We start from the raw sequence: 22686 nt of genomic DNA on the forward strand, positions 1-22686 counted from the left end.
TGGTCGGCTCCACCCCCCCCCCGATCACTTCTGCGTAAACTCTGCCTCTAAATGATGTCAGCGTTCACGTCCGGGAAATTGTGGCTTCTTTTCTGGACAGTGGGAGAAAGTGGAAATCCCGGCGTTGAGGTTTTATTGGAGAGTTTTTGAAAAACATCACAGTTCAAGTGGAACAAAAAGGAAACGACAGACTCGTAGCTTCCAAATCCCAGTTTTATTGGTCGTTGGATTTCAGGTGAACCAATGGCACAAGAGAGATTAATCCACAATATTGAAAAGAAAAAAAACATACAAAATAATAATACAAAAGGACTTTCCAGTTATACAAAGCAAAGATGTGGATTCTTTTTCTTTCCATCTTCTTTTTTTTTTTTTTTTTTTCAAACTACTGCCCAAAAACTCAAGAGTAAGGCACAGTCATTACCACATGTTTACCCTCCCACATCCGTTTGTCTAAGCATTGGTCCCAGTTACCCCGGAGACGCTGGTTTCTCCGTGGATAACCAGTCCTCTTATACGCTTCAGATTCTCAGCCCTTCCTCGCAAAAAACGGTCAAAACTTCAGAAAGAACACGGGACGGACTTGGTTCAGAGTCGGCTACAAGAACGTTTCACGGTCCTGCACTGATCGGTTTCCTGTTCTGATTTTCCACATCAGAGGAATGTATTCATGACGATGAAGAGCCCAGTAGCTCTGAGCCGCGGGCCAAGGTAAACTTCATTGTACTGTAAAAAAAGACAAATTAAGGAAAAACCCACTGCTGCTTTACGCATTAGGGAGAAAAAACAGGCCGACAAAAGGGTTGAGAATCCTGGAGGGCAGGACCCACGGGTGCAATGTGCTACACGGCTGCATAACTTCCCTTCTCCACCTGCACCGACGAGTCAGGAACATAAAACATCCAACACAAATAGAAACGTGACGTCGGGACAACCGCTCCTCGAAGCTCGGACAGAAGTTAAAAACAAAAGAAAAAAGCGGGTTTAAGTTGTTTATGAGTTACGGGCTCTCGCAGCCCTTTTGGTTTTAATGGCAAGGCTCTCAGGTGTGTGTGTGTGGTGGGGGGGGGGGGGAGAAGGTCTGTGAGATGGCGTTTCTCGACACCAGGGTTCCAGTTATGTGTGTGTGAGATGACGGCTTGTTGATCCAGTTATCAAGAGAGGTTTGGTGCGGATGAAGGCTGAGGTTTAGGTTTGGTTGAGGGATTCAAAGAGCAGCTTTCAAAAAGGATCTATAAATCATTTCCCTCCCGTTGCTATGGCCACCGACTGTCCTCCTACCCATGATAATGTCTGTGCCTTGGACATAGAAAAAAAAGAAATTCATCCAACTGTGTTTTCCACCTTGTGAGTGCAGTGAACATACGTGACCGCAACTTTTTTATTATTTTTTTTTAAAATTTTTCTTTTATACAGTTCTCGGGACAATGGGTTTGGCTTGTGGGGGGGGGGGGGGGGGGGGAGGGGGGGGGGGAAAGGGAGGATACGTGTTTTAACTTCCTACATCCTGTTTGGTTCAGGAAACGAGACGCCTCCGCCAACCACAGAGCAGGAGGACGCCACGGGAAACTGGTTTTACATTTCAATATCTTACACTTGAGATGAGGAGACGAGGGGCTTTAAACCCCTCAGTTACATCGGGTTCCATAGGTTATAAGATCCATTCCAGTTATATCACACGGAGGCCACGAGGCCCGCTCAGGAAAACAAAACATACTCGGCTCGGTCTGGTGGAAGCAGAAAAAAAAATCGGTTTACCACATGAACCAATCAGAACCAGAACTCACCCACTTTCTCCCTTCTTTCCGCAGGCGACATCCACACGACTACATCTTTCTCCAAACTCCGTTTCTGCCCGTTCAGAACTAAATGCAGCTCTGGAGTGAAAACGGGACCAGCAGCATTCTAAACTCAAACGTAGTCGTGTGGATGAAGCCCTGAAGGAGCAGATTCAAACCAGGAGCGAGTCTGTTCTGGGAGATTGGATCAGGTAGAAGTGGCTCTGCCGGACCAGACCGGGTCGGACACCATAAATACTGCCACCATGCTGCCCACACCGATAACAGGTAGAAAGACGAGGGGGGGGGGGGGGGGGGGGGGGGGGGGGGCTCTTTAAACGTGGCTCTGCTCTGCTCTGGGGGAGGGACGGCCCAATCGTAAGGCAAAGGAGGGAGGGAGGGAGTGAGGGAGTGAGTGGCGGGTCGAGCAGCGAATCAGATCGGAGCAGAAAAAAAGTGCACAGCCCCTCGGTAACTATGGCAACAGATAAAGGTCGGCACTGCAGAGCAGAGCTGGGAAAGGGAGGAAGGATAAAAGGAAGGAAAGGGAGAGTCGGGAGAGAGAGAGAGAGAGAGAGGCGTCTCCTTCTCGTCTTCTCCTTCTATCCTTCCTGTTCTCCCTGTGCAGTTTATCAACATAAAGTCAGACGTAAAGGACATGATGCAGGGGGTGAGAGGAGGAAGGGGCGGGGGGGGGGGGGTGGATAGGTAGATGTACGGACAGGTAGTGCTGTCGTGCTGGGTCGCCACACTTCATTCATTCAATCATCAGCATCGCAGCAGTGGGCAACCGCCGTGGTTTCCCTCAGTACTCCCAGAGCGTGGCGGTCTCCAGGCTGTCGGCGTTGGCCTTCAGCACCCCGGCGTGGTCGCCGCGCAGGTACTTGCCGTCGGCGGCGTGGCGCACGGCCAGCTTGTTGTAGTCGCAGAACTCGAAGAGGAAGTCGACGGGCGTGTCGCTGCTGCTCACCACCGACTGCTCGTTCCCGATCATCCAGTATTTACCCGTGGAGTCTGCAGGAGCAGGAGGAGGAAAGGATGGATTAGAGAAAGAGTGAAGGAGGCGTTGTGTGTCAGTCAGGTGGGGGGAGGGTGTGAAAACAACAAAAGGTTTGGCTTAAATTTGCAGAACACAGAGGCAGTGAACTCATCCCGATGAAATCCCTCTTTTTGGCACAAACGCCGGTGAATGAGTAAATCCATAATGAGAATCCCTTTAAGAATGAATGCTTTAATCCCTCGTGAGCCTGCAGGAGCTTCCTCCAAATCCTCTGATGAGCCGGAGATATTTACCGGCTGCTGCTGTACGAGTAAATATGAAACTATATAATGTTGCTGCAGCCGCCCGAGGCCCCGGACGGACACTGACCTTGCAGACTGTAGGCGCCGTCTCTGAACTCCAGGGTGAAGTAGTCGTAGGTGGAGCGGTTGGAGTCCAGCGTCCCCGTCACCTTCCTGCAGCCGATGAAGCCGTGCTCGCCACGCAGCACGATGATCGGGCGGTTGATCAGCTTCATGATGAACTCCTCGCTCTCACCTGGGGGCAGACGAGGGGACGCAGCACGTTTCAGTGAGTTCACTTATGTTGAAATTCGAAACACATTTAATTACTCAAGACTTGGCTTCTATATCTAAATGCAGATGTCTGTAAGTGAAGAGTTGAAGTCTCAGCACCGACGCTGCCAACAGCTCCTCATCACAAACTGCAGAGCAAAGTGAAAGTTTCAGCTTTGATTCACTGACATCACCCCGGAGCCTCCTCACTTCAGGCCTGTGTCGGCAGAAAAACGAGCCAAGTTGCTCTAACGACCGAATTTTGTGCCAAGTCTTCACTTTACCTTCGTTAATCAAAGGGATTTTGAGCAACATGTTTAGCATAGCAATTAGCATTAGCATAGACAAGAGAAAACAGTTAGACTGACTCTACCCAGAATCCACCAGCACATCTGGTTTGATCTGTGTCACGTAACAGAGGTGATGAGTCCGACTATTTCTTGATCTCAATCTTGAGTCTATACGCTGGTTGCCTGGCAACTGCTCAATGCCAATAACAAGTTCAAGAAATAAGCTCGATTTGCCTGGGCTAAATAGAAATGGAGATGTGGGCGTGGTCGCTGTAAACAGATTCTTCATGTGAATCTGTAGCGAGGGATACGATCTTGGGGCAGAAGCTGTTTCAACGTTTTCAAACCCACGAGATTTCGCATGTTTCCAATCACCATGATTAACTTAGAACAAAGCTTCTTTCTAAGTTAATCATGGCAAGAGAACAAACCAAAAGAAGCAAACAGCTGAATCCCAGAGGAGCCGACACAAACCTTCAGAGGTGCTGAAGTCAGCAAGAGCCATGATTTCATTACTCTCACTGTCCCAAAGTAAATCACTTAGCCACGGGTCAGCGTCCGAGCGGCCGGTTCCACAGATCACACTCACCTGCCGAGTCGATGGTGGCTGCGAGCTGGCCGTTCTTCTTGGCGGCGACATATTTCCCGTTGGCGGCCCGGAGAGTCAGCCTCTTCCCACGCCACTCGATGTCAAAGTAGCAATTAGCCGACCTACAGAGAGAAAGTGAAGGCGTGAGAGGTAAACAGGGAGATTAAAATTTACATTGGCACTAATCCAGTCTCGCCCTTAAGTGGGCGGTCAGAGTGCAAACACACATATTCACATTCAGATCTCAGGTTGCTCAGAAATCTACCCCCAGCTGTTCTATCTGCTCAGGTAGTGTTTTGGGAACTGGATCGGTCGGCAGAGAGTCGGCTTTTACTTCCAAACGTTCCTGGATCAGAACTCAAGCTCTGCAACATTCCCACTAAATGTTTTTCTTGAAACCACGAGAGGACCTGTTGAGAGAAAACATGGTTGTGGTCCAATCTGCGAGGAGTCAACGCTCAAGAATGCGATGGAGGAATTTGGAGAGAGAGCTCTGCAGTATGAGCCCCCCCCCCCCCTCTCAGGGTCGACGACCATCTTTGCTCCGTATTATCTTAAAAAAAGGAGGGGGGGGGGGGGTCAACCTCCGGGTTGAGTCAGGACAGACGCTTCTCCAACCAATCAGACACGGGATCAGATTATCGTTTCGCTCTCCGTCACATCTGTTTCATATCTGCAGATTATTTCGAGTCACGTGCTCTGCATTAGAAACAGAGATTTTCAAAATAAGTCATTTTGGGACAGAAGATAAACCAGGTGGTGTTCGACTTATTACTCAAACACAACGAGAGGAGAGTTTCTACGAGAAGCAGCTTCAGCTCCTGAATGTGTTTTGAGGCCTCAGAAGGGAAATCGTACAGGAGCCCAGGGTCAAAGGTCAAAGAAGGTTAAGGGTTAACATCCTGTGGCTGGACTGAACCACTGGAGGGAAATGACGCGCGCGCACGCACACACACACACACACACACACACACACACACACACACACACACACACACACACACACACACACACACACACACACACACACACACACACACACACACACACACACACACACACACACACACACAAGTCATGTCACAGCTCAAATTACAGAACAGGACTACAAACTAAAAGCTGTGACTGATGGAGCAGCTGTGCTTGTGGTGAGTTTCCTGCTACACACATTTCTACGTTGTTGGTTCAGAGTTTTTAAAGACGCTAAAACAGAGAAGTTTGAAAAACGCTGCAGGCTCCGTTTTACTTTGCAAACTCCGGGTTAGAGTTTTTGTCTTTTAGGTCACGACGTAGCCTTCTCTGATTCGTCAGGGTCCTATCACATGACCCTCTTCCAGAAGATGACCACCTGGCATTAGTCTTTGCTTCCAGTGGAGAACAGAACGTGGATAATCAATTACAAGCGTCGCTGAACCTGTTGTCTTTGCTAACAGCTGTTGTGCAGCTCAATTCTGTATTTTACAGTAATGAAACTGTTCCCATGTGGAGGAGATGAGCTGTTAGTTGAGTCCTCAGCCTTGTGTGATTCTTACTTGGTGGAGGCGGTGCACTGCAGGCCGCCGTTAGCAGTGAGGGTCCAGTATTTCCCGGCAGCAGTCCGGAACGCACACTTCCTGTTTTCGCGGCAAATCTCCACCTGGAAAACCTCCTGGTCGCCTTCCTCGTCCTGATTGGCTGACAAGTCCATACCTGGGTGCAGAGAGGAGGGGGTTAAGTTAAAATACAGACTGGAGGCGGAGTCCAGCGCGGGTTTGAAGGCTACAAATAGCCACAGCGGGTGACCATTATAAAAACAGCAGTCCAGATGTACACACACACATCCTCTGGTCAGGATCAGACGCACTAAATGAGCAACACCAGACAGCCTGGACTAGTGAAGCCTGTCTCACACACACACATCTGTCAGTGCAGTTCAAAGAATCAGTCGTCATGGTGGATCATCGCTAAACACTTGAGGATCATTAGCAACAACCCTGACTGAGGACAGAACAGCTGCACCTGAAACGGTTCAAACACGTTTATCACACAACTATCTTCATCATCACTATTAGTCCTTTGAAGTAGAAACAAGAATTATATCAGGTTAAATGTGTCCTTTGATAAAAACCATGTGGGACCAACATCAGAACAACGGCTCCAGATTATTTCTCCATTTATCATAACGACGATATGTCTCATCTTCATTCATTTGTCTTTTTAAGCACTTTTCTGCCATTTTATATTCCAAACATTAGCTGATAAAACAAAAAAACTGATTAATCATTTAATACCAAACACCCACAACATTAAATGTGGCTGATCTGTGTAAATCTGCAGTGTGTGTGTGTGTGTGTGTGTGTGTGTGTGTGTGTCCATCACCACTGTATGTATATAGAACACCAGACCTCATTAAAAATCACATCGACCCGCTCCGACTCTTAAGAGCAACAAAGAGGTAAACAAACATATAGGACGAACATATACACAACGCTCCAGTGGACCACTCCCTTCATACACACAAACACACACACACACACACACATCATGCCGCACAATGGGAGCTCTTGTATATGATGAAGTCATGGACCTACAGCCAGAGGGCTGAGCAGACAGGGAGAGAGGAACTGTCTGGTGGAGCGCTGCTGTGTAAATGTGTGCAGAGAGAGAGAGAGAGAGAGAGAGAGAACCAGACAGAAAGAAAGAAAGAAAGATGTGTTTGAGAAAACAAACCAACTCTCATGTGCTCCCTATCATCCCCCCCCCCTCTCCATCTCATGTTTTTCCATGTTTCTTGTTCTCTCCCAGTCTCATAACTCGCTCCACTCGTCACACTGAACTCGTTAAAATCGGCCCTAAGATTATAAACTGTAAAAAAACAACATAATCGGGTTTGTGAAGCTTCTGCTCGTGATATTTATCAACTGGAACTGTTCTATCTAGAAAGAGATGAAGTTATAAACTGGTAACTGGTCCGTGTTAATAAAGCACTTTTCTAGTCTTGATGAGTCAACGCACTTCACAGTCCCCAAACTGGAGCCAAAAATCGACTTCATATTAAACATGAAGATCCCAGACGAGCCCGATTCACCACAGCAAGTATTACATAGGTTGTTATTCACTGGAGAATTACTGCGAACATTTTAAGTCTTAAAAAAAAAAAAAAAAAAGAAGAAAGAATTACTCGTCTCCTGTCGAGTGCTAACGACAATTTAAGAACTCTGGGCTCTGCAGACAGATTGATTTTCTGCAGAACTATGTGGAGACACACACACACACGACTGGCAGGGAGAATATAACTGACCATAATGTGAACCACATGGTGCGGAGGGGGCGGGTCAGAGAAAATGAAATATAAGTTTAGCTGCAGAGGGTTTGAAGGAGGAGCATTAGAGGAGGAGAAAATGAGGAGGAAAGATTCTGATTGACGACACCATCATCATTCATATCACCGAACCGTCCTCTAATCCTCGGCTTCCTGCTCGGCCAACACACGCACACGCACACACACACACACACGCACGCACACACACGGCACAGTAGCACAGGGAGGCCCATTTATTACTACGTGAGAGGAGGGAGCGTCACCATCTGCTGCGGGACGCCTCAGCCCACGAGTGATTACCGACTCACCTACAACATGAATGAGCTCATTCCAACTAAACGTCTGAGGCAAAACGTTGGGCTCATTATTCAGGATCTGAAAGATGCGACAGGCTCAGCGTTACCTGGTTACTAATCAGGGACTTAGCTTTACTCAGATTTTGAAAAGTAATCAGTTAATTTGGAGAAAAAGATCTGCACAAAAAACAGATTTCATTTGAGTCATTTGAATTTCATGTGCAGTCGTCAAATTGTTCAGAGATAATGGAAATAGAGATGACCACAAAATCTACTGATAAAAAAAAAAACCCTGAGTGAATTTCACTATATGAAAATCCACCAGGAAATGAAGGTGAACTCTGCACAGCAGACTGCATCGTACTGTGTTTCCATTACAGAGTGTGAGAGAGGGAATAAATCCTCTAATTTGAATTATGTAAATTAGACTTCCAGGTGCTTTGAATAACATTCACCATCAAAGATGTTTTGAAGGAAATAGAAAAATGTCAGCTGTGTTAACATTGTACACACACACACACAGTAAAAGAACAACATTGGTGGCTACACACACAAAAAGTGAAAATACACGACTGACAGAGACAAAACACTCGCCCTGAGGACTGTGGTGCTTCAGAGAGAGGCTGAGTGTGTGTGTCTGTGTGTGTGAAAATAACTCAAACACATACGTCTATTCTGATCAGTTTGTGGAGCTCACATGGTTCCTGTAGGAGAGGGGACGAGGGTCCGTGCACTCAGCATCAACCTCATCAGCGTCAACCTCATCAGTTAAACACACCCAACAAAGTGACCACACATGCAGAAACCTCCCAAACCACATCAAATACAGAGACACACACACACGCACACAAACACACACTCTTGAGAACAACCCCTCTATCTTTCTGTCCACCCCGCCCACCACATTCAGCCTGATGGCGGCAGGCACAGATTGTTGGCCTCAGTCACTGTGAGCCAGCAGCAGAGGCCTGCTGTGAACGCATGCAATTGTATCAAGTGCAAGTAAGTGTGTGTGTGTGTGTGTGTGTGTGTGTGTGTGTGTGTGTGTGTCCCATTGTTCAGCAGGCCTAGCTGAGGAGGCGACCGGCTGGGGCACAAACAGGGAGCCAGATCATCGGCCTTTGTTCTGATCCAAACACACACACACACACACACACACACACACACACACACACACACACACACACACACACACACACACACACACACACACACACACACACACACACACACACACACACACACACACACACACACACAACCAGCCAACTGAAACACTGTGCCAACTGAAACACTGCACACACACACACAGACACCACATTAATGGCCCTACTTCCATCAGCAAATAGAAAAAACATGTCAAATTGAGGTCAGACATAGAGTTGTGCCCCAAATAGTTCGTTGAATTGATTAAAGAGTCATTCTGTGTTCACTGTGCTGCAGAAATCAACAGTAGACCAGTTTGAGGGCGTTAATGTGGAGACGCACCCAGAGCTGAGCAGAATGACACACTGGGGACCAGCTGAAGTCCAAACCCATCAGAAAGTAGCTGACACTAAGGAGGAGAGGCCTCCTGGTGCCGTGCAGCCGGCGTGAGGCAGCTCCCCCTGGCTCGCTCCCAACACACACACACAAAGAAAAACACACAAACATGCTGAAGGTCTGTAAACACATAAAAGCATCAGCATGCACGACAACTGGACACCAAGGATGCATAAACTGACGCCCTCGTACTTCTCCTCCATCGGGTGAGGGAGGGAGCGAATCATCGGCCCTCAGCCTGCAGGGTTTAACTCACACCGGCCAAGGTCGGAGTCTCATGTCTCGTTTCCTGCCAGCGGGGGGGTGAAGGATGCAGAAAGGGTGTCAGGGCTGAGTCGTAGCCAGACGCAACACGGAGCCACATTTTTGTTTTTTAAACCTCATACGACACAATACATGATTTAGAGCCAGATGGTGAATCTGATCTGACCCGACGAGCGATTTTCAACACTTCTGAGAGTTTTGCACTGGAGTCAGCAAGAAACCAGGCCAACCCAAACCAGAGAGTCTCACAGTTTGAACTGGTTTACGTGTTGAAATGTGAACACAGAGCAGCTGCTTGAACAACTAGAGCCACAGATGTCAGCGCTTGAATGATTCATTAAACATTTATTTGTCTTCTTGCTGACAGATGAGAAGATCAATTCCACTTTCAACTCCGTGTAAAACTAGAATTGTTGTTACGCTTGTTGATTTTTGTTGGCTAGCTGTTTCCCACTGTTGCCAGTCTTTATGCTAAGCTAAGCTAATGAGTTACTAGCTTTTTAAACAAATGTTTTGGGCATTTTAATCTCAACTGAACTGAGGGGCATCTGAAAAGTCTCATTTGGGTTCAGCCCGTGTAGACAGCTTCCACGGAAAAAAAATTGGGACACAGATTTAGTCGCGCAAATCCCACTTTCAGTATAAAGCCCGGAGGTCACACATCCAGAGAACATTCAATGTGCACGGCCTTAGTGCCTTTAAGCAGATTCCATCAGGATTTCAACGGTTATTCAGTAGAGTTAAACATAAAAGAGTGGTCCCAACTGAACAGAGCAATGAAACCCTGCAGTCACCGATCGGCTGTAAAGAGCAGTCAACGCTCGGCGGTCCCACCAGGAGCCGACAGGATGTGATGGACTCTCATCCATTTAGCTGGAGACAAACCAGCGCTCAGTCCTCACCCGCACCTCAGTTTAGGGGCAGAACAGGGCACTTAATGGCCCGTGGAGCTCCAGGCTGAATGACCGATAATTGTATCTCAGTCTATATGAGGGTCGTTAAACAGCCTCTCAGGGAATTTGTGACCAGGGACGAGCGGAGTGGACGTTACGAGCCGGAAACGAGCAACGAGCACAGGGTCGGATTAACGACTGCTGTGAGCACAAATTAGGGGAGAGCAGAGACAGAGGCACTGCTGTGATGTGCATCTCGTATCTGTCGGAGAGAAAATGACATTTGTTTCTGGTGCTTTCTGACATTACGAAGAAAAAGTCTGAGTTTAATGGAGTCAAGTTAATTTCACTGGCTTCACTTTCAGTTCCTAGGGAATCAGGAAGCAACGACAATAGATTTAGGTGAAAGAAGAAGGACAAATTACATAAATGACAAATATTAACACCAAACTAAACACAGCATTTTCTGAAGAGACCACAATCTTCATCAGCGTCAATTAAATGCAAGACATAGAATCGACAGTTTCGATTGGACAAAGCAGCTTTTGGACTGACCCACTTGAGCTGCTTATGAAAAACCCAGCTTCCACCGCCATGTTGGCTGAGGTCCACCCGCCGGAAAGCCGCCGCAGATATGGGCCGCGAGCAGCTGTCGGTTTTAAAAACATCTGGAGCCAGTTTAATTCCACCCAAAACATTTAAATCCACGTCACAACGATCCGGTTGTTGGCGTGTTGCACGTGTTCTTCAGACCAGATTCAGACCTTCTGCTCGTTAGAGACAGATCTGAGCTGCGGGGTGGCAGACAGAGCAGGGAGGACATGGGTCCAATCACCCAAGAGAGCAACCAACCGGTGTCCTTGAGCAAGGCATTAGACTAACTACAGAGTTCACTTGAGGGACGTCAGATATCTGTGGCACTAAATACAGACTCTGCAGAACCACTGCCACCAAATGACTGAAACAGATGGAGACTTCTCTTCTATAACACCAATATCTCAAGATGGTACAGGTCTGCTGCCAGTTTCATGTCATTCAACAGATCAACGTTAACGTGACAACGAAGGTGCTTGAGAAGGCTAATGTCCAAGTCAGTTGCTTCGGACATTTTCTGGAACTTCTCCTGCCAGTCTCCTGGTAAAATGTCCAAATGAGCCCATGTGAGAGAACAGCAGGAAGATGTCTGGAGAGCTCACAGCGAGCGAGTTGATGACGCTTCCAACACACGACAAACAAAACTGAAAAGAAATATGAAAAAGAGGAGGCATTCACGAAGAAGACGAAGATGCCAACGTGGAAAGAACCAGAGAATCTCCTGCTGCGTTCTTCATGTGTAAAAAGGCAAACTCCACACATTTTTTTTGTAGCTTGGGGATTATTACAGTGAAATTCATGCTCCGGTTACAGAGGACGTCAAAACCCCCAGCTATAAATACATCTCAGATAATGTTTAATTCAACAGGAACCTTCAAACCGGCCTCCATTTTGTGCCTGAGACGGAGAGAGGAGTCGACTCCTGTCAGAGTGAGAAGTGGATAAATATCACAGTGACAAGTCAACAAAGCAACAGAACAAACAGACTCAGGATGAGAGAGAGAGACCGAGGAGAGGAAAATAAAAAGGAGAGACAGATCATACTTTCTGAAAAGAGGAACCAAAACCACTGAACCACACATTATTCTCTCCATCTCTCTCTCTCTCCTTTCACCAGGAGCTAAATATAGATTTAAAGAGCATTAATTACTATATTCCCATCACTCATTGCAGACAGGACAGCACCACTGTCTCCCGGCTTCTCTACGTTTTCCTCGTCTCAAACCAAATCACACCTATGATGATTGTTTTTGTGCAGAGTCACAGGGGCTTTTAGAGCGTGACTCACACGTTTCCATCACAACCAGCATCTTTCTTCAGTCAACTTCAGGGGAAAGAGACAAAAGACGGTTGTTTTATTTCAACACCCGTCCAGTGTGCGGCATGAGGGACGACACTGACCCCAGACACACACACACAGCAGCCAGGCCTGAAGGGAGGAGTGGGGGAGGGGGGAAGGGGAGGCTGAGGAGGACGAGGCTTGAGGGAAGCTGTGGGAGATGTTAAAGAAGAAGAAGAAGAAGAAGAAGAAAAGAACAATGAGGGGAGAGGTGAAAGGAGGCGAGAAAGACGTGGATGGAAAAATGAATCAGGGGTGAGGGAAAAAGAAGGAGAGGAAGGAAGGAAAGAAGGCGGAGGGACAAACTTGTTTCTCTGCCCACTCGTACAGCTGAGACACACATGGACAGAATTATCGTTCACACACACACACACACACACAAAAACCCACTGATAAAATCTGACAAAAACAAAGAGAAAGAAACATTCAAGTCAGGAGTGAGTTCGCCTGGAGACGGTTATGACCAAGTATTGGTACCAGCCGGGAACAAACACCCCAAGTCTGCAACGCCAACTTCTAAAGAATCTGGAACTTTCCAGCCTCAGCTGCAAGAGGACGATAAACTCAGGAGGTTTTGGGTTTCAGGGGAACCAGGGCTGTGAGACTGAAATAAAGATGATTCACACTCTGCTCATCAGTGTTAATGGTGACCAGGGCTCGTTCACTTTGAGGATTTTACTGTTTCTAAAGGAGTCACGTGTGAATCGCTCCTCTCTAACCAGGGAGCTGTTCTGCTTGGTGCCACTTGTACCTTTGAATCATGCATGGCACACGTGCACGTGTGTTTACATGTGACACTGGAGAGACGTCAGCAAACATGGACAGTGTCAGTTATTTACATGGAGAACGTTAATACATGGAAACGTGCATGTGCAGATACATGAAGACCCCCTGGTTGAGAATATATAGGCCATCATTACTGTGTGTGTGTGTGTGTGTGTGTGTGCTGCAGGGGGGGATGCAGTCTGACATTCCATCACTTTAACTCTTCCTCTGCCAAGGGATGAGATACCAACACACACACACACACACACACACACACACACACACACACACACAGTGACCCATGCAGCACCGGGCCTGCAACACACACACACACACACACACACACACACACTCACACAGTGACCCATGCAGCACCGGGCCTGCAGCACACACACACACACACACACACACACACACACACACACACACGCAGCACCGGGTCTGCAGCACACACACTCACACACAGTGACCCATGCAGCACCGGGCCTGCAACACACACACACACACACACACACACACACACACACACACACACACACACACACACTCACACAGTGACCCATGCAGCACCGGGCCTGCAGCACACACACACACACACACACACACACACACACACACGCAGCACCGGGTCTGCAGCACACACACTCACACACAGTGACCCATGCAGCACCGGGCCTGCAACACACACACACACACACACACACAGTGACCCATGCAGCACCGGGCCTGCAACACACACACACACACACACACACACACACACACACAGTGACCCATGCAGCACCGGGCCTGCAACACACACACACACACACACACACACACACACACAGTGACCCATGCAGCACCGGGCCTGCAACACACACACACACACACACACACACACACACACACACACTCAGTGACCCATGCAGCACCGGGTCTGCAGCACACACTCACCGGACCACCACACCCACCTTGCCGGGTGGAGACGTTCCTCTCGTTGGCCGCGGTCAGCACCACCTGTGGGTGACTCTGCTCCAGCACGAACAGCTCGTCCTTGCCCACGCGCGCGCTCTTGCCGGACTTCATGGTGCCGGAGGGTCCGGAGGGCGCGAGGTACTTGCCGCCACAGTCCCTGAAGGCCACCTTACCGGAGCGGAACTCCAGCGTGTAGCCGGTGCTCCGGTCCGTGGCGGCGAGCAGCGCGCCGTCGCTGCTCAGGAAGCGGTTGTCGGAGGTCTGCAGGTGGTACCGCTGCTCCCGGAACACCAGCGTGATCATGGAGTCCACCCCCCACGGGACGTCCCGGTCGATGGCGATCTCGTCCACCTTGGAGCTCAGGTGCGCGTACCGCTTGCGCGTCATGCTGAAGATGTTCACCTGCGGGTGCATGGCGATGTGCACGCTCCACTTCTCCGCCACGGACGCGGTCTGCGCGAAGCAGATGATCCGGTCCTCGGTGCCGCCCAGGTAGCGGCCGTGCGGCTCGGACAGCAGCGACCAGCGGCCGTCATCGTGCGCGGTGATGACGAAGCGGCACTCCGGGCCCGGGCTCTCGCTGTCCCCGGTGACGTTCCCGTCCTTGTCGGCGGCGATGTACCGGCCCAGATGTGACTTGAGCACGAACACGTTGCCGTTGGACTCGTCGCCGCTTTGCTCCAGGGTCCAGATCTGCTTCTTCTTCATGCTCGAGGCGGACGCGTTGATCTTGAAGCCGAACGTCTCCGCCGTCAGGTACTTGTTCCCGCAGTTGATGAGCCCGAACTGGATCTGCAGCATGTCGCTGGTTCCGTTACTGGCGCCGTTGGTGCTCATGGTCGGATCTGTGCGCGCGAGCCTGGGACCGGACCGGTTCTGGTGGGGGGGGATGGGGGGGGTATTTGAGAGTGTGCGTGCTCTCGCGGCTGAAAGGGTGAGATGATGCTGCGCTGCCTCGCGTGCTTCTCTTTGTTTGGGGGGAGAGTGTGTGTGTATGTGTGTGTGTGTGGCTGAGAGCGAGTCCGTGAGCGCGCGCAGAGCTCTGCCTGTCTCAGCAGCGCGAGCCCGCCACCACAGCTGCAGCATATATAAGCACCAGTGACGTAGCGCTGCAGGCCACGCCCCCCTCCGATGAGCAGAAATCTGGGAGCTGAAGTGAACTTTTCTACTGGAAAGACAAAAAAACACAAACACTTAGATTTAACGTTTGTTTTCAGACGTGCACTGAACTCCGGACATTCTCCAGCAGCTGAATGTCAGAACGCAAGTTTCCGAGTGAGAGACTCCGGACTTTCTCCAGAGATTCTCCAACCAGCCCCCAGGTAAAAACCCCAGAGAATGTCCGAATGATCCCATGTGAGAAAACGGCCGGAGATCCTCCGCAGGATTGGCAGCTAGCATGTTGGTGACGTTTCTAGCGTGCACAAATCAGACGCACAAATAAAAATACAAAAACAAATACCTAAGGATGAAGAAGAGGAGCCATACACGAAGACGACACAGACAAAGATGTCAAGAGAGTTTACATTACTCTACGTCCTGTCACGTGAACGCTCCAGAGATTTATGTTCTCATGTCTGAACGGAGAATGTGAAAGACAAACTTTTGAGTTAATGTCTAAAAAAAGCTCTTCTGTCTGTCTGTATATAGATCGTATATCTCGTGAACCGTTCGTATTATCGGCTTCACACTTGGCTTATGTATTGTTAATGGCCCAGCGAAGTGCAGAGTCAAAATTGGTGCGATTTGGACACGTGATACATTCAATATTACAGACAACCAGCGCTCTGTAGCCGTCAGCGGGGGGGCAGTGTGCTAACAGGCAGTTTGTGGACCGAGTTGAACTTCAACGTCCTCAGAGAAACTACAGCAGGGATCAGACTGACGGAGACTTTCACAGCTGCACAGTAAAAGCACAACGTCACTTTTGCTGCTGCAATGTTTTGTATCAAGCTGCATTTGAGAGCTTTTATTTTTGAAAAGTTGTGTCCCTTGGTTAATAGACCTCTGAAATAGCCGACATTTAACGTATGAAAGTATAACACCAAAAACACTGGCTATACAATCTTCATTGCAGATAAACCAGATAGGATGAACACTACGTTTTCTACCTTCACTCTGCACACAACATCCAGCACACAAACAGTAGAAAGTGGGAGTATATTGAAAAGAGGACGACTGACAAATAACAAGGAATAATTCTGCAGTAGCATCAACACAGGACAAGAGAACACAACTTTACAAACAGACGAGCTCTGTTCTAGAAATGAGCGAGAAAAACAAACACACACCAAAAAAACCAGGAGAAAAGATTTAAATGTTCAGTTTGTATTTACGAAATCAAAAACAACAAGAATTTAGATATATCCTCATTTAAACTTGCTTGTTTTGCCACAGTAGATTATCCTATGTCACTCAGAGGGTGTGTGCACATGTAGGTTTATCTGTTTTCCTGCAAGTGATAACATCATATCAGTGTCATCTCTCTGTGTAGGACTCGCGCGATGGACTCAGTATTCAAATCATGAGGACGGAGTGTGTGCGTCCACACAGAGCTCCATTCATGGACGAGCAAGCACATCACAGGACCGGGAAGGCAGCGTAAACAAAGAGGTCAAACAGATCAGTGCTGGAATCTTCTCAGTCAGTGCATGAGCCTGAGCAAAACACACAGTCTATACAAGACGGCGACACAAAGTGTGTGTCTCTTCTTCTTTATTAAAACAGTCACACAAAGGTCACAGCAGACGTGGTTCATTTCTCCGCCAGTGAAATGACATGAGCGTTGTTATGGTTTCATCTCTGACCTCTGACCTCCAAGGATACATACGCACAAGTCGATCATATCCAATCAAATATGATTCTAAAGACGATCAAAATCAACAGCGGTCAAAACAAATTTCACAATAGAATTGAAATAGTGGGTTTATTGTCTATACAACAAAATTAATAGTTAATAATAATGATAGTATAATTAATAATAATGAATAGTACATACAAGTCGCCAGCGTATCACTGTGGCAACACACAAAGACATTCACACTCACATTCACACCTACCATCAATTTATAGTCTCCAATTAATCTGCACATCTTTGGACTGTGGGAGGAAGACATGCAAACTCCACACAGAAACACCCCAGGATTCAAACCAAGAACCCTCTTTCTGTGAGGCAACAGTGTCGACCACTCTACCACTGTATCACCACCTTCTTTTTAAACTTAACACAACTTGTACTATGCATGAGAAGTTGGGATTCACTTTCAATTCTCCACCCAAATCACTCCTCCTGAATATTTTACCAGCATCAAAACCTTTTTACATGTTTCATGAATAAATTATATTCATGAATTCTGTCTGTCACAACCAGTGAGTGTCATGATGCTTCAGTGTGTCGCTGCTGGGAAAGTAATCTGAGCCTAAACTGTAATCTGATCAGAGGTGGTCACCCTCGTGTCTCCGCTGCAGCCCGGATTAATCTTCAGACAAATCAAATCTCACCTCCACGAGCACAATCTAATAAAATCACCAGATATATTTTCATCTGCCCGTGTTGTGCAGTATTTATCTTTAATAGCTGGAGTTACAAAACTGAATAGTGAAGGGCTGACATGTAAAGATCTCTGAGTCCAGACTGGACGATCGAATCCTCCGTTCATCTGGAAACTGAAATCCAACTTTCAACCCAAACAGAATTTCAATCAGGGAGACTTAAAGAGAAACAAATGAGAAAATCTGAATGACATGGAATTGATTGTGAACAGAAGACTTTGGTGCTTAGACTCCAACGGGAAGTAGAACATCAGGCAGTCCTGTGAATTTGATGCTTTGGGTGTGAAGGAGATTCCTGCTTCAACTTCCTGCTCCATTCCCCATCACCACCATCACAACCAGGAGACACTGGTGGTTGTGATGGGGAATGGAGCAGGAAGTTGGGACGTCTCACGAAGGCTTCTGATTGGACGGTTGAGGGGCGATGACCAGGGGTGCAGGAGGGTCTGACTTCTATGAGTGTGTGGAAATCTGGTGCAGCTTGATTGAATTTGACTGCTGGGCCTCAGCGGAGGTATGAGCTCTAATGACTGTAGTTTTTTAACGATGATTCATGCTTCAAATAATGCTCTGAAACTTGAATGTTGGGGGAGCTGCTGCAGCTACGTCGAGATGACACGTCAAAAAGAGAATAGAGCCAACTTATGTGGATTTTAGAAAATAAATGCTTCCAGAGTGCTCTTGTTTTCAAACCCTTCCTTCAAATTTACGTTCTAAGTATAAAAGTCGGTGATAAAAGCTCGAGCCGCCGACCTCTGGACGACGACTGCATCCTGTTCCTCAAAAGGACAGAGTCATCTCTTTGGTATCGATCGTCACAGCAGCAGCAAGCAGCTTTCTCCCCTGAGTGTACATCCCTCTCGTCTTCCTGTGCCAACGGCAGCGCACGTTAACTCAGAGGATTCAGATGAATAATGGAGTCAGGTTCTTTGGTCCTTGTGGGATTAGCACACACAGATGTTCCACTGGGAGTGTGTTTATCATTTATTACTAAAATCCTCATCACAACATCCTCCATATATCGTTTATTGGATAAGATCAGAGTTAGTTATTAATTGGTTGTGGTATAAGGTTTGGCTCTCCACAATGCAGGCATGTGTGTGTGTGTGTGTGTGTGTGTGTGTGTGTGTGTGTGTATCCCCTCATTCTTCACCAATCTTTCCCTCCAGATGGGGGCCTCCATTGTCACAATCGAACTTCAATTGTGTTTGAGAGGGAGACGCTAACACACAGGCACACAGACACAGACACACACACACACACACACACACACACACACACACACATATATACTCTTTCTGATTAAGACCAAGATATGTGATTAGACTGATGGTGAGATTTGATGAGATTGATGAGATTAGCAGTGATCGGTGATTACATGTGGACTCAGATAAACTCAAACCAACACACATATATGAACTCACACACACACACACACACACACACACACACACACACACACACGCTTGGTCTAAAGGAAGCAGGGAGGGACACGGGGGGGATCCATCTTTGTTCTCCAGCGGAGCTTTGAGGACGGTTTCCATGGAGACCGGCCTCCTATCTGCTGGGTAATGGAGGGCAGGCGAGTCTGCTGCAGTGAGCGCACACACAACACACACAAGCGCACGCTGACACACTGACACACTTGCTGGACTCACTAACACCTGCAGACGGCGCAGCGCGGCGTCGGCAGACACAGATCTAACCAATCAGCCTTATTTTCATACACACACCTCTTAGCTGGAGCCAATCACAGCATCTTCCCCCCACCCCTCACTCATAACTTCCACCAATCAGGAAACACCCTTCCAGATGTGTGAGGGAAAATATGGCCAACCATCGCCTGTTTGAGTGCAATTAATTTAATAGCAAATGAAATGACTCAGTGTGATGTGTTGGCTGCAGCTGGACAGATGTTGCTGCAGCTTTTTATGACTCACAAACTTGATCGAGCTACAACGAGCATGAATATGACAAAGAGAAAGACAATGAAGTGGAAACATCAGCTGAGGAGGGAAGGATACGAGCAGAATAACAGAGGAAGAGTGAATGGTGTGAACATGGGGTGGAGAGAATAAAGGAGTTCTGGCGATGGTGCATGGAAACGTGCACATGGTTGTGAGCTGGGATCGATTAGAGCCGACATGTTCTCGATGGTCCAGGACCTTCGGCTGCTTCATATTTGGCGAATTGATTTTGAAAGAACATGTGGGAACTGTGTGTCGGCTCTGCTGCTGCTGCTGCTGCAACCCACATTTCACTGAGAACATCCACTGTTCAGTGTGAGAGTGTCTGTCACATGACCGGCTGTGTGACCACAGTGGGACAGGTAGAAACATCCATAGGCAGAGAGAGAGAGAGAGAGAGAGAGAGAGAGAGAGAGAGAGAGAGAGAGATGGATATATAGACTTCTTTCTGTGTGAAGTGGCTGCAAGAGAGAGAAAGTGAGTGACCTGTGTGAGCTGATGTCTCTTGCAATCAACAAGGAATGTGAATTTGAGTGTGTGTGTGTGTGTGTCTGTGTGTGTGTGTGTGTGTGTGTGTGTGTGTGTGTGTGTGTGTCTGGCTTGTGTGTGTGTGCACACAGCTGCAGCCCTACCAAGGGCCTCCTCTCCACCAACAAAGAGCTGGAAGCTGGAGCCACCGGGGAACACCACACACTCCCCTCGTCGGGTCAAGGGTCATTTGGTGTGTGCGCTCTGTTGGGGGTGTCTCCCGTTCCCTCCACCCCCCTCGCATTGCCATGGCAACAGCCAAGCAGTCCAGCCAAGATCAGCAGAGCAACTTCATAGCTTCTCCCTCTGTTTAACACATTATGAAGTGTGTGTGATTCTCTGTGTGTAGTTCTGTGTGTGTGTGCACGTGTGTGTGTGTGTGTGGCCATGATGCCTGAAGCCGACAGAAAGATATAGGTCAGTCTGGAGAGACAGAGCTGGGAGGCATGAGTGTGGCACTGCAGGGTGTGTGTGTGTGTGTGTGTGTGTGTGTGTGTGTGTGTGTGTGTGTGTGTGTGTGTGTGTGTGTGTGTGTGTGTGTGTGTGTGTTGGTGTGTGTCCCTGCGTGTTTTTACGTATTGTGTGTGTAGTGTATGTGTGTGTGAGAGAGAGAGAGAGAGAGAGAGAGCTCATCACAGTCTTTGCAAGTGTCACATCATCTCATTTTCACCTCCCCACCCCCCCACAGACACTTCTGCAGGGGATGAAACGAGATGCAGATTTTCCTCCCAAGGTCATGAGGACGTATCACACTATTGTTTGTGCGTGTGTGTATTGTGTGTGTGCATGTGCGTATGTGCCTGTGTGTGTGTGTGTGTGTGTGTGTGTGTGCTTGAATTGATTATGGGCCCTGATTGGCGCCTCCAGCTCTGACCACAGGGAAACTTGATCAGGACGCCACTAAAAATACCTCTTCCTGCCTCTCGGCGTGAGGCCTGTGACGTCACATCCTGTCCTCATGAATGAGCCCTGTTTCTGTGGTCAGGAACCTGAACATCCCTCCTCCCTGACTCATTTCCTTCCTTTTCCTAACACCATGAGTCACTTGTTTGATCCCTGAGGCAGAAAACGGCTGCAGAGTGTTACCTTAACTTCTCTCTGTCTAAAAATAAAGATTTCCCCCCCCCCCCTTCAGACTGTATCAGGTCACGATCCTCAGGAAATCCGCCCACCTTTAGATTTACTAAACTGGTTAAATCTTTTAAAATATTGTTCCTTGACCCACGTCCCATCCTTCCAGCAAGTGTCATACTATCCCCTAGTTAAATGTATTTATTGAAAATAGCTTCTTTATTTAATTTCTCCTGGTTTTTAAGCATTTTATTTTTTGTTGATTCTAATTATTTGTGAGTTCTGTTTCCTTCCATCTTCTGCAGTGTGTTGACTGAACAGGCCTCTAAAGGAGCGCTGCTGCTCTACCTACTGGTGACAGCGGAGAACTACACCACAGCCAGAGCCTCCACCCATTTATGAATCAATTTCATGGTCACACACCCACAGTGAGCAACACACACACACACACACACACACACACACACACACACACACACACACACACACACACACACACACACACAAAGAGGGCACATGAGTGGGGTAACTGGCAGGTGTTGCTGGTCATTGCCACCACTTTCCTGTTGTATCCCCTGGGTTCCTTTCTTCCTCTCCCTCCCTCACTCCTTCCTTTCTGACTCCCTCTCTCCTTCCCTCCTTCACTTGTTTCCTCTCTCCTCAGCTTTTCATCTCGTCTTTCTCTCTCTTCATGGGCAATAAGGAGTTTTAGATGCTAATGATATGCCCCGGCAACAAAGGGTCAGAGGCCCATTTACGGGGGGTTCTTTGGACACACACACACACACACACACACACACACACACACACACACACACACACAAACTCAAACACCAGCTGTTCTCTGTTGGCTTCTTATTACACAGATCACCTAAAAGATTTAGCTCCGCTGGTTCTTTTCATTTTGCACACACATGCATGCATCTTGTACACACACACACACACACACTTCTTTAGAGAAGCATTTATGTATTGAAATGTTATTTCCTTCTGGGTCAAATGTGTCTGATTTTAATGATGTTTCTGTAAATTTGTTTGTTGTGTTCCTTCACTGGTTTCAGTCTCCTCGTGTGAATAATTGATGACTGGGAAGTGATGATGGAGGAGAGCATGTGTGTGCCGGATGAAACCATCTGCTGACACACACATGCACACACCAAGCTATCACACACACACAGGGGGATCATTAACATCTGGCACAGATGGCCATTTTAAACAGCAGCTACCTTTGTGGGCCACACCAGGGGGTAAACTGTCCTTCTACAGATCCAGTGATACTGAAGATATTATATATAACAAAGTAAATATATATCCAACATGAGCAATAATTCTCGTGTCTGTTTACATCTTATTTATCAATATGTGTGATTTCATTCACTTGTATCCTAATGTCTATTTTTACTTTA

At 47.8% G+C, this 22686-nt stretch overlaps 1 protein-coding gene and 1 long non-coding RNA gene across 2 annotated transcripts; one reads left to right on the forward strand and one right to left on the reverse strand.

The window, feature by feature from the left end:
* Positions 1–379: 379 nt before the first annotated feature.
* fscn1a (fascin actin-bundling protein 1a) lies at positions 380–15233 on the reverse strand. Its single transcript, XM_034593102.1, has 5 exons — positions 14159–15233; positions 5744–5900; positions 4212–4333; positions 3148–3315; positions 380–2792 (listed from the first exon to the last, which is right to left on the reverse strand). The coding sequence occupies exons 1-5, from the start codon at positions 14997–14999 to the stop codon at positions 2584–2586; spliced, it is 1497 nt and encodes a 498-aa protein (XP_034448993.1). The 5' UTR covers positions 15000–15233; the 3' UTR covers positions 380–2583.
* Positions 1820–22250, forward strand: LOC117766301. Its single transcript, XR_004614690.1, has 3 exons — positions 1820–1882; positions 4928–4940; positions 22240–22250. It is a non-coding gene; the product is annotated as an uncharacterized LOC117766301 (long non-coding RNA).
* The last annotated feature ends 436 nt before the right edge of the window (positions 22251–22686 follow it).

Source organism: Hippoglossus hippoglossus, chromosome 8 (assembly GCF_009819705.1).
Source record: "Hippoglossus hippoglossus isolate fHipHip1 chromosome 8, fHipHip1.pri, whole genome shotgun sequence".
Classification (NCBI taxonomy): Eukaryota; Metazoa; Chordata; class Actinopteri; order Pleuronectiformes; family Pleuronectidae; genus Hippoglossus; species Hippoglossus hippoglossus.

Excerpts from the sequence above, each read along its gene's own strand:
- fscn1a (XM_034593102.1), bottom strand. The coding sequence starts at position 14,999 with ATGAGCACCAACGGCGCCAGTAACGGAACCAGCGACATGCTGCAGATC. Across the intron at positions 5,901-14,158 it reads GAACGTCTCCACCCGGCAAG|GTATGGACTTGTCAGCCAAT; the intron begins GTGGGTGTGGTG and ends CTCTGCACCCAG. Across the intron at positions 3,316-4,211 it reads AGCCACCATCGACTCGGCAG|GTGAGAGCGAGGAGTTCATC; the intron begins GTGAGTGTGATC and ends GTCTGCCCCCAG.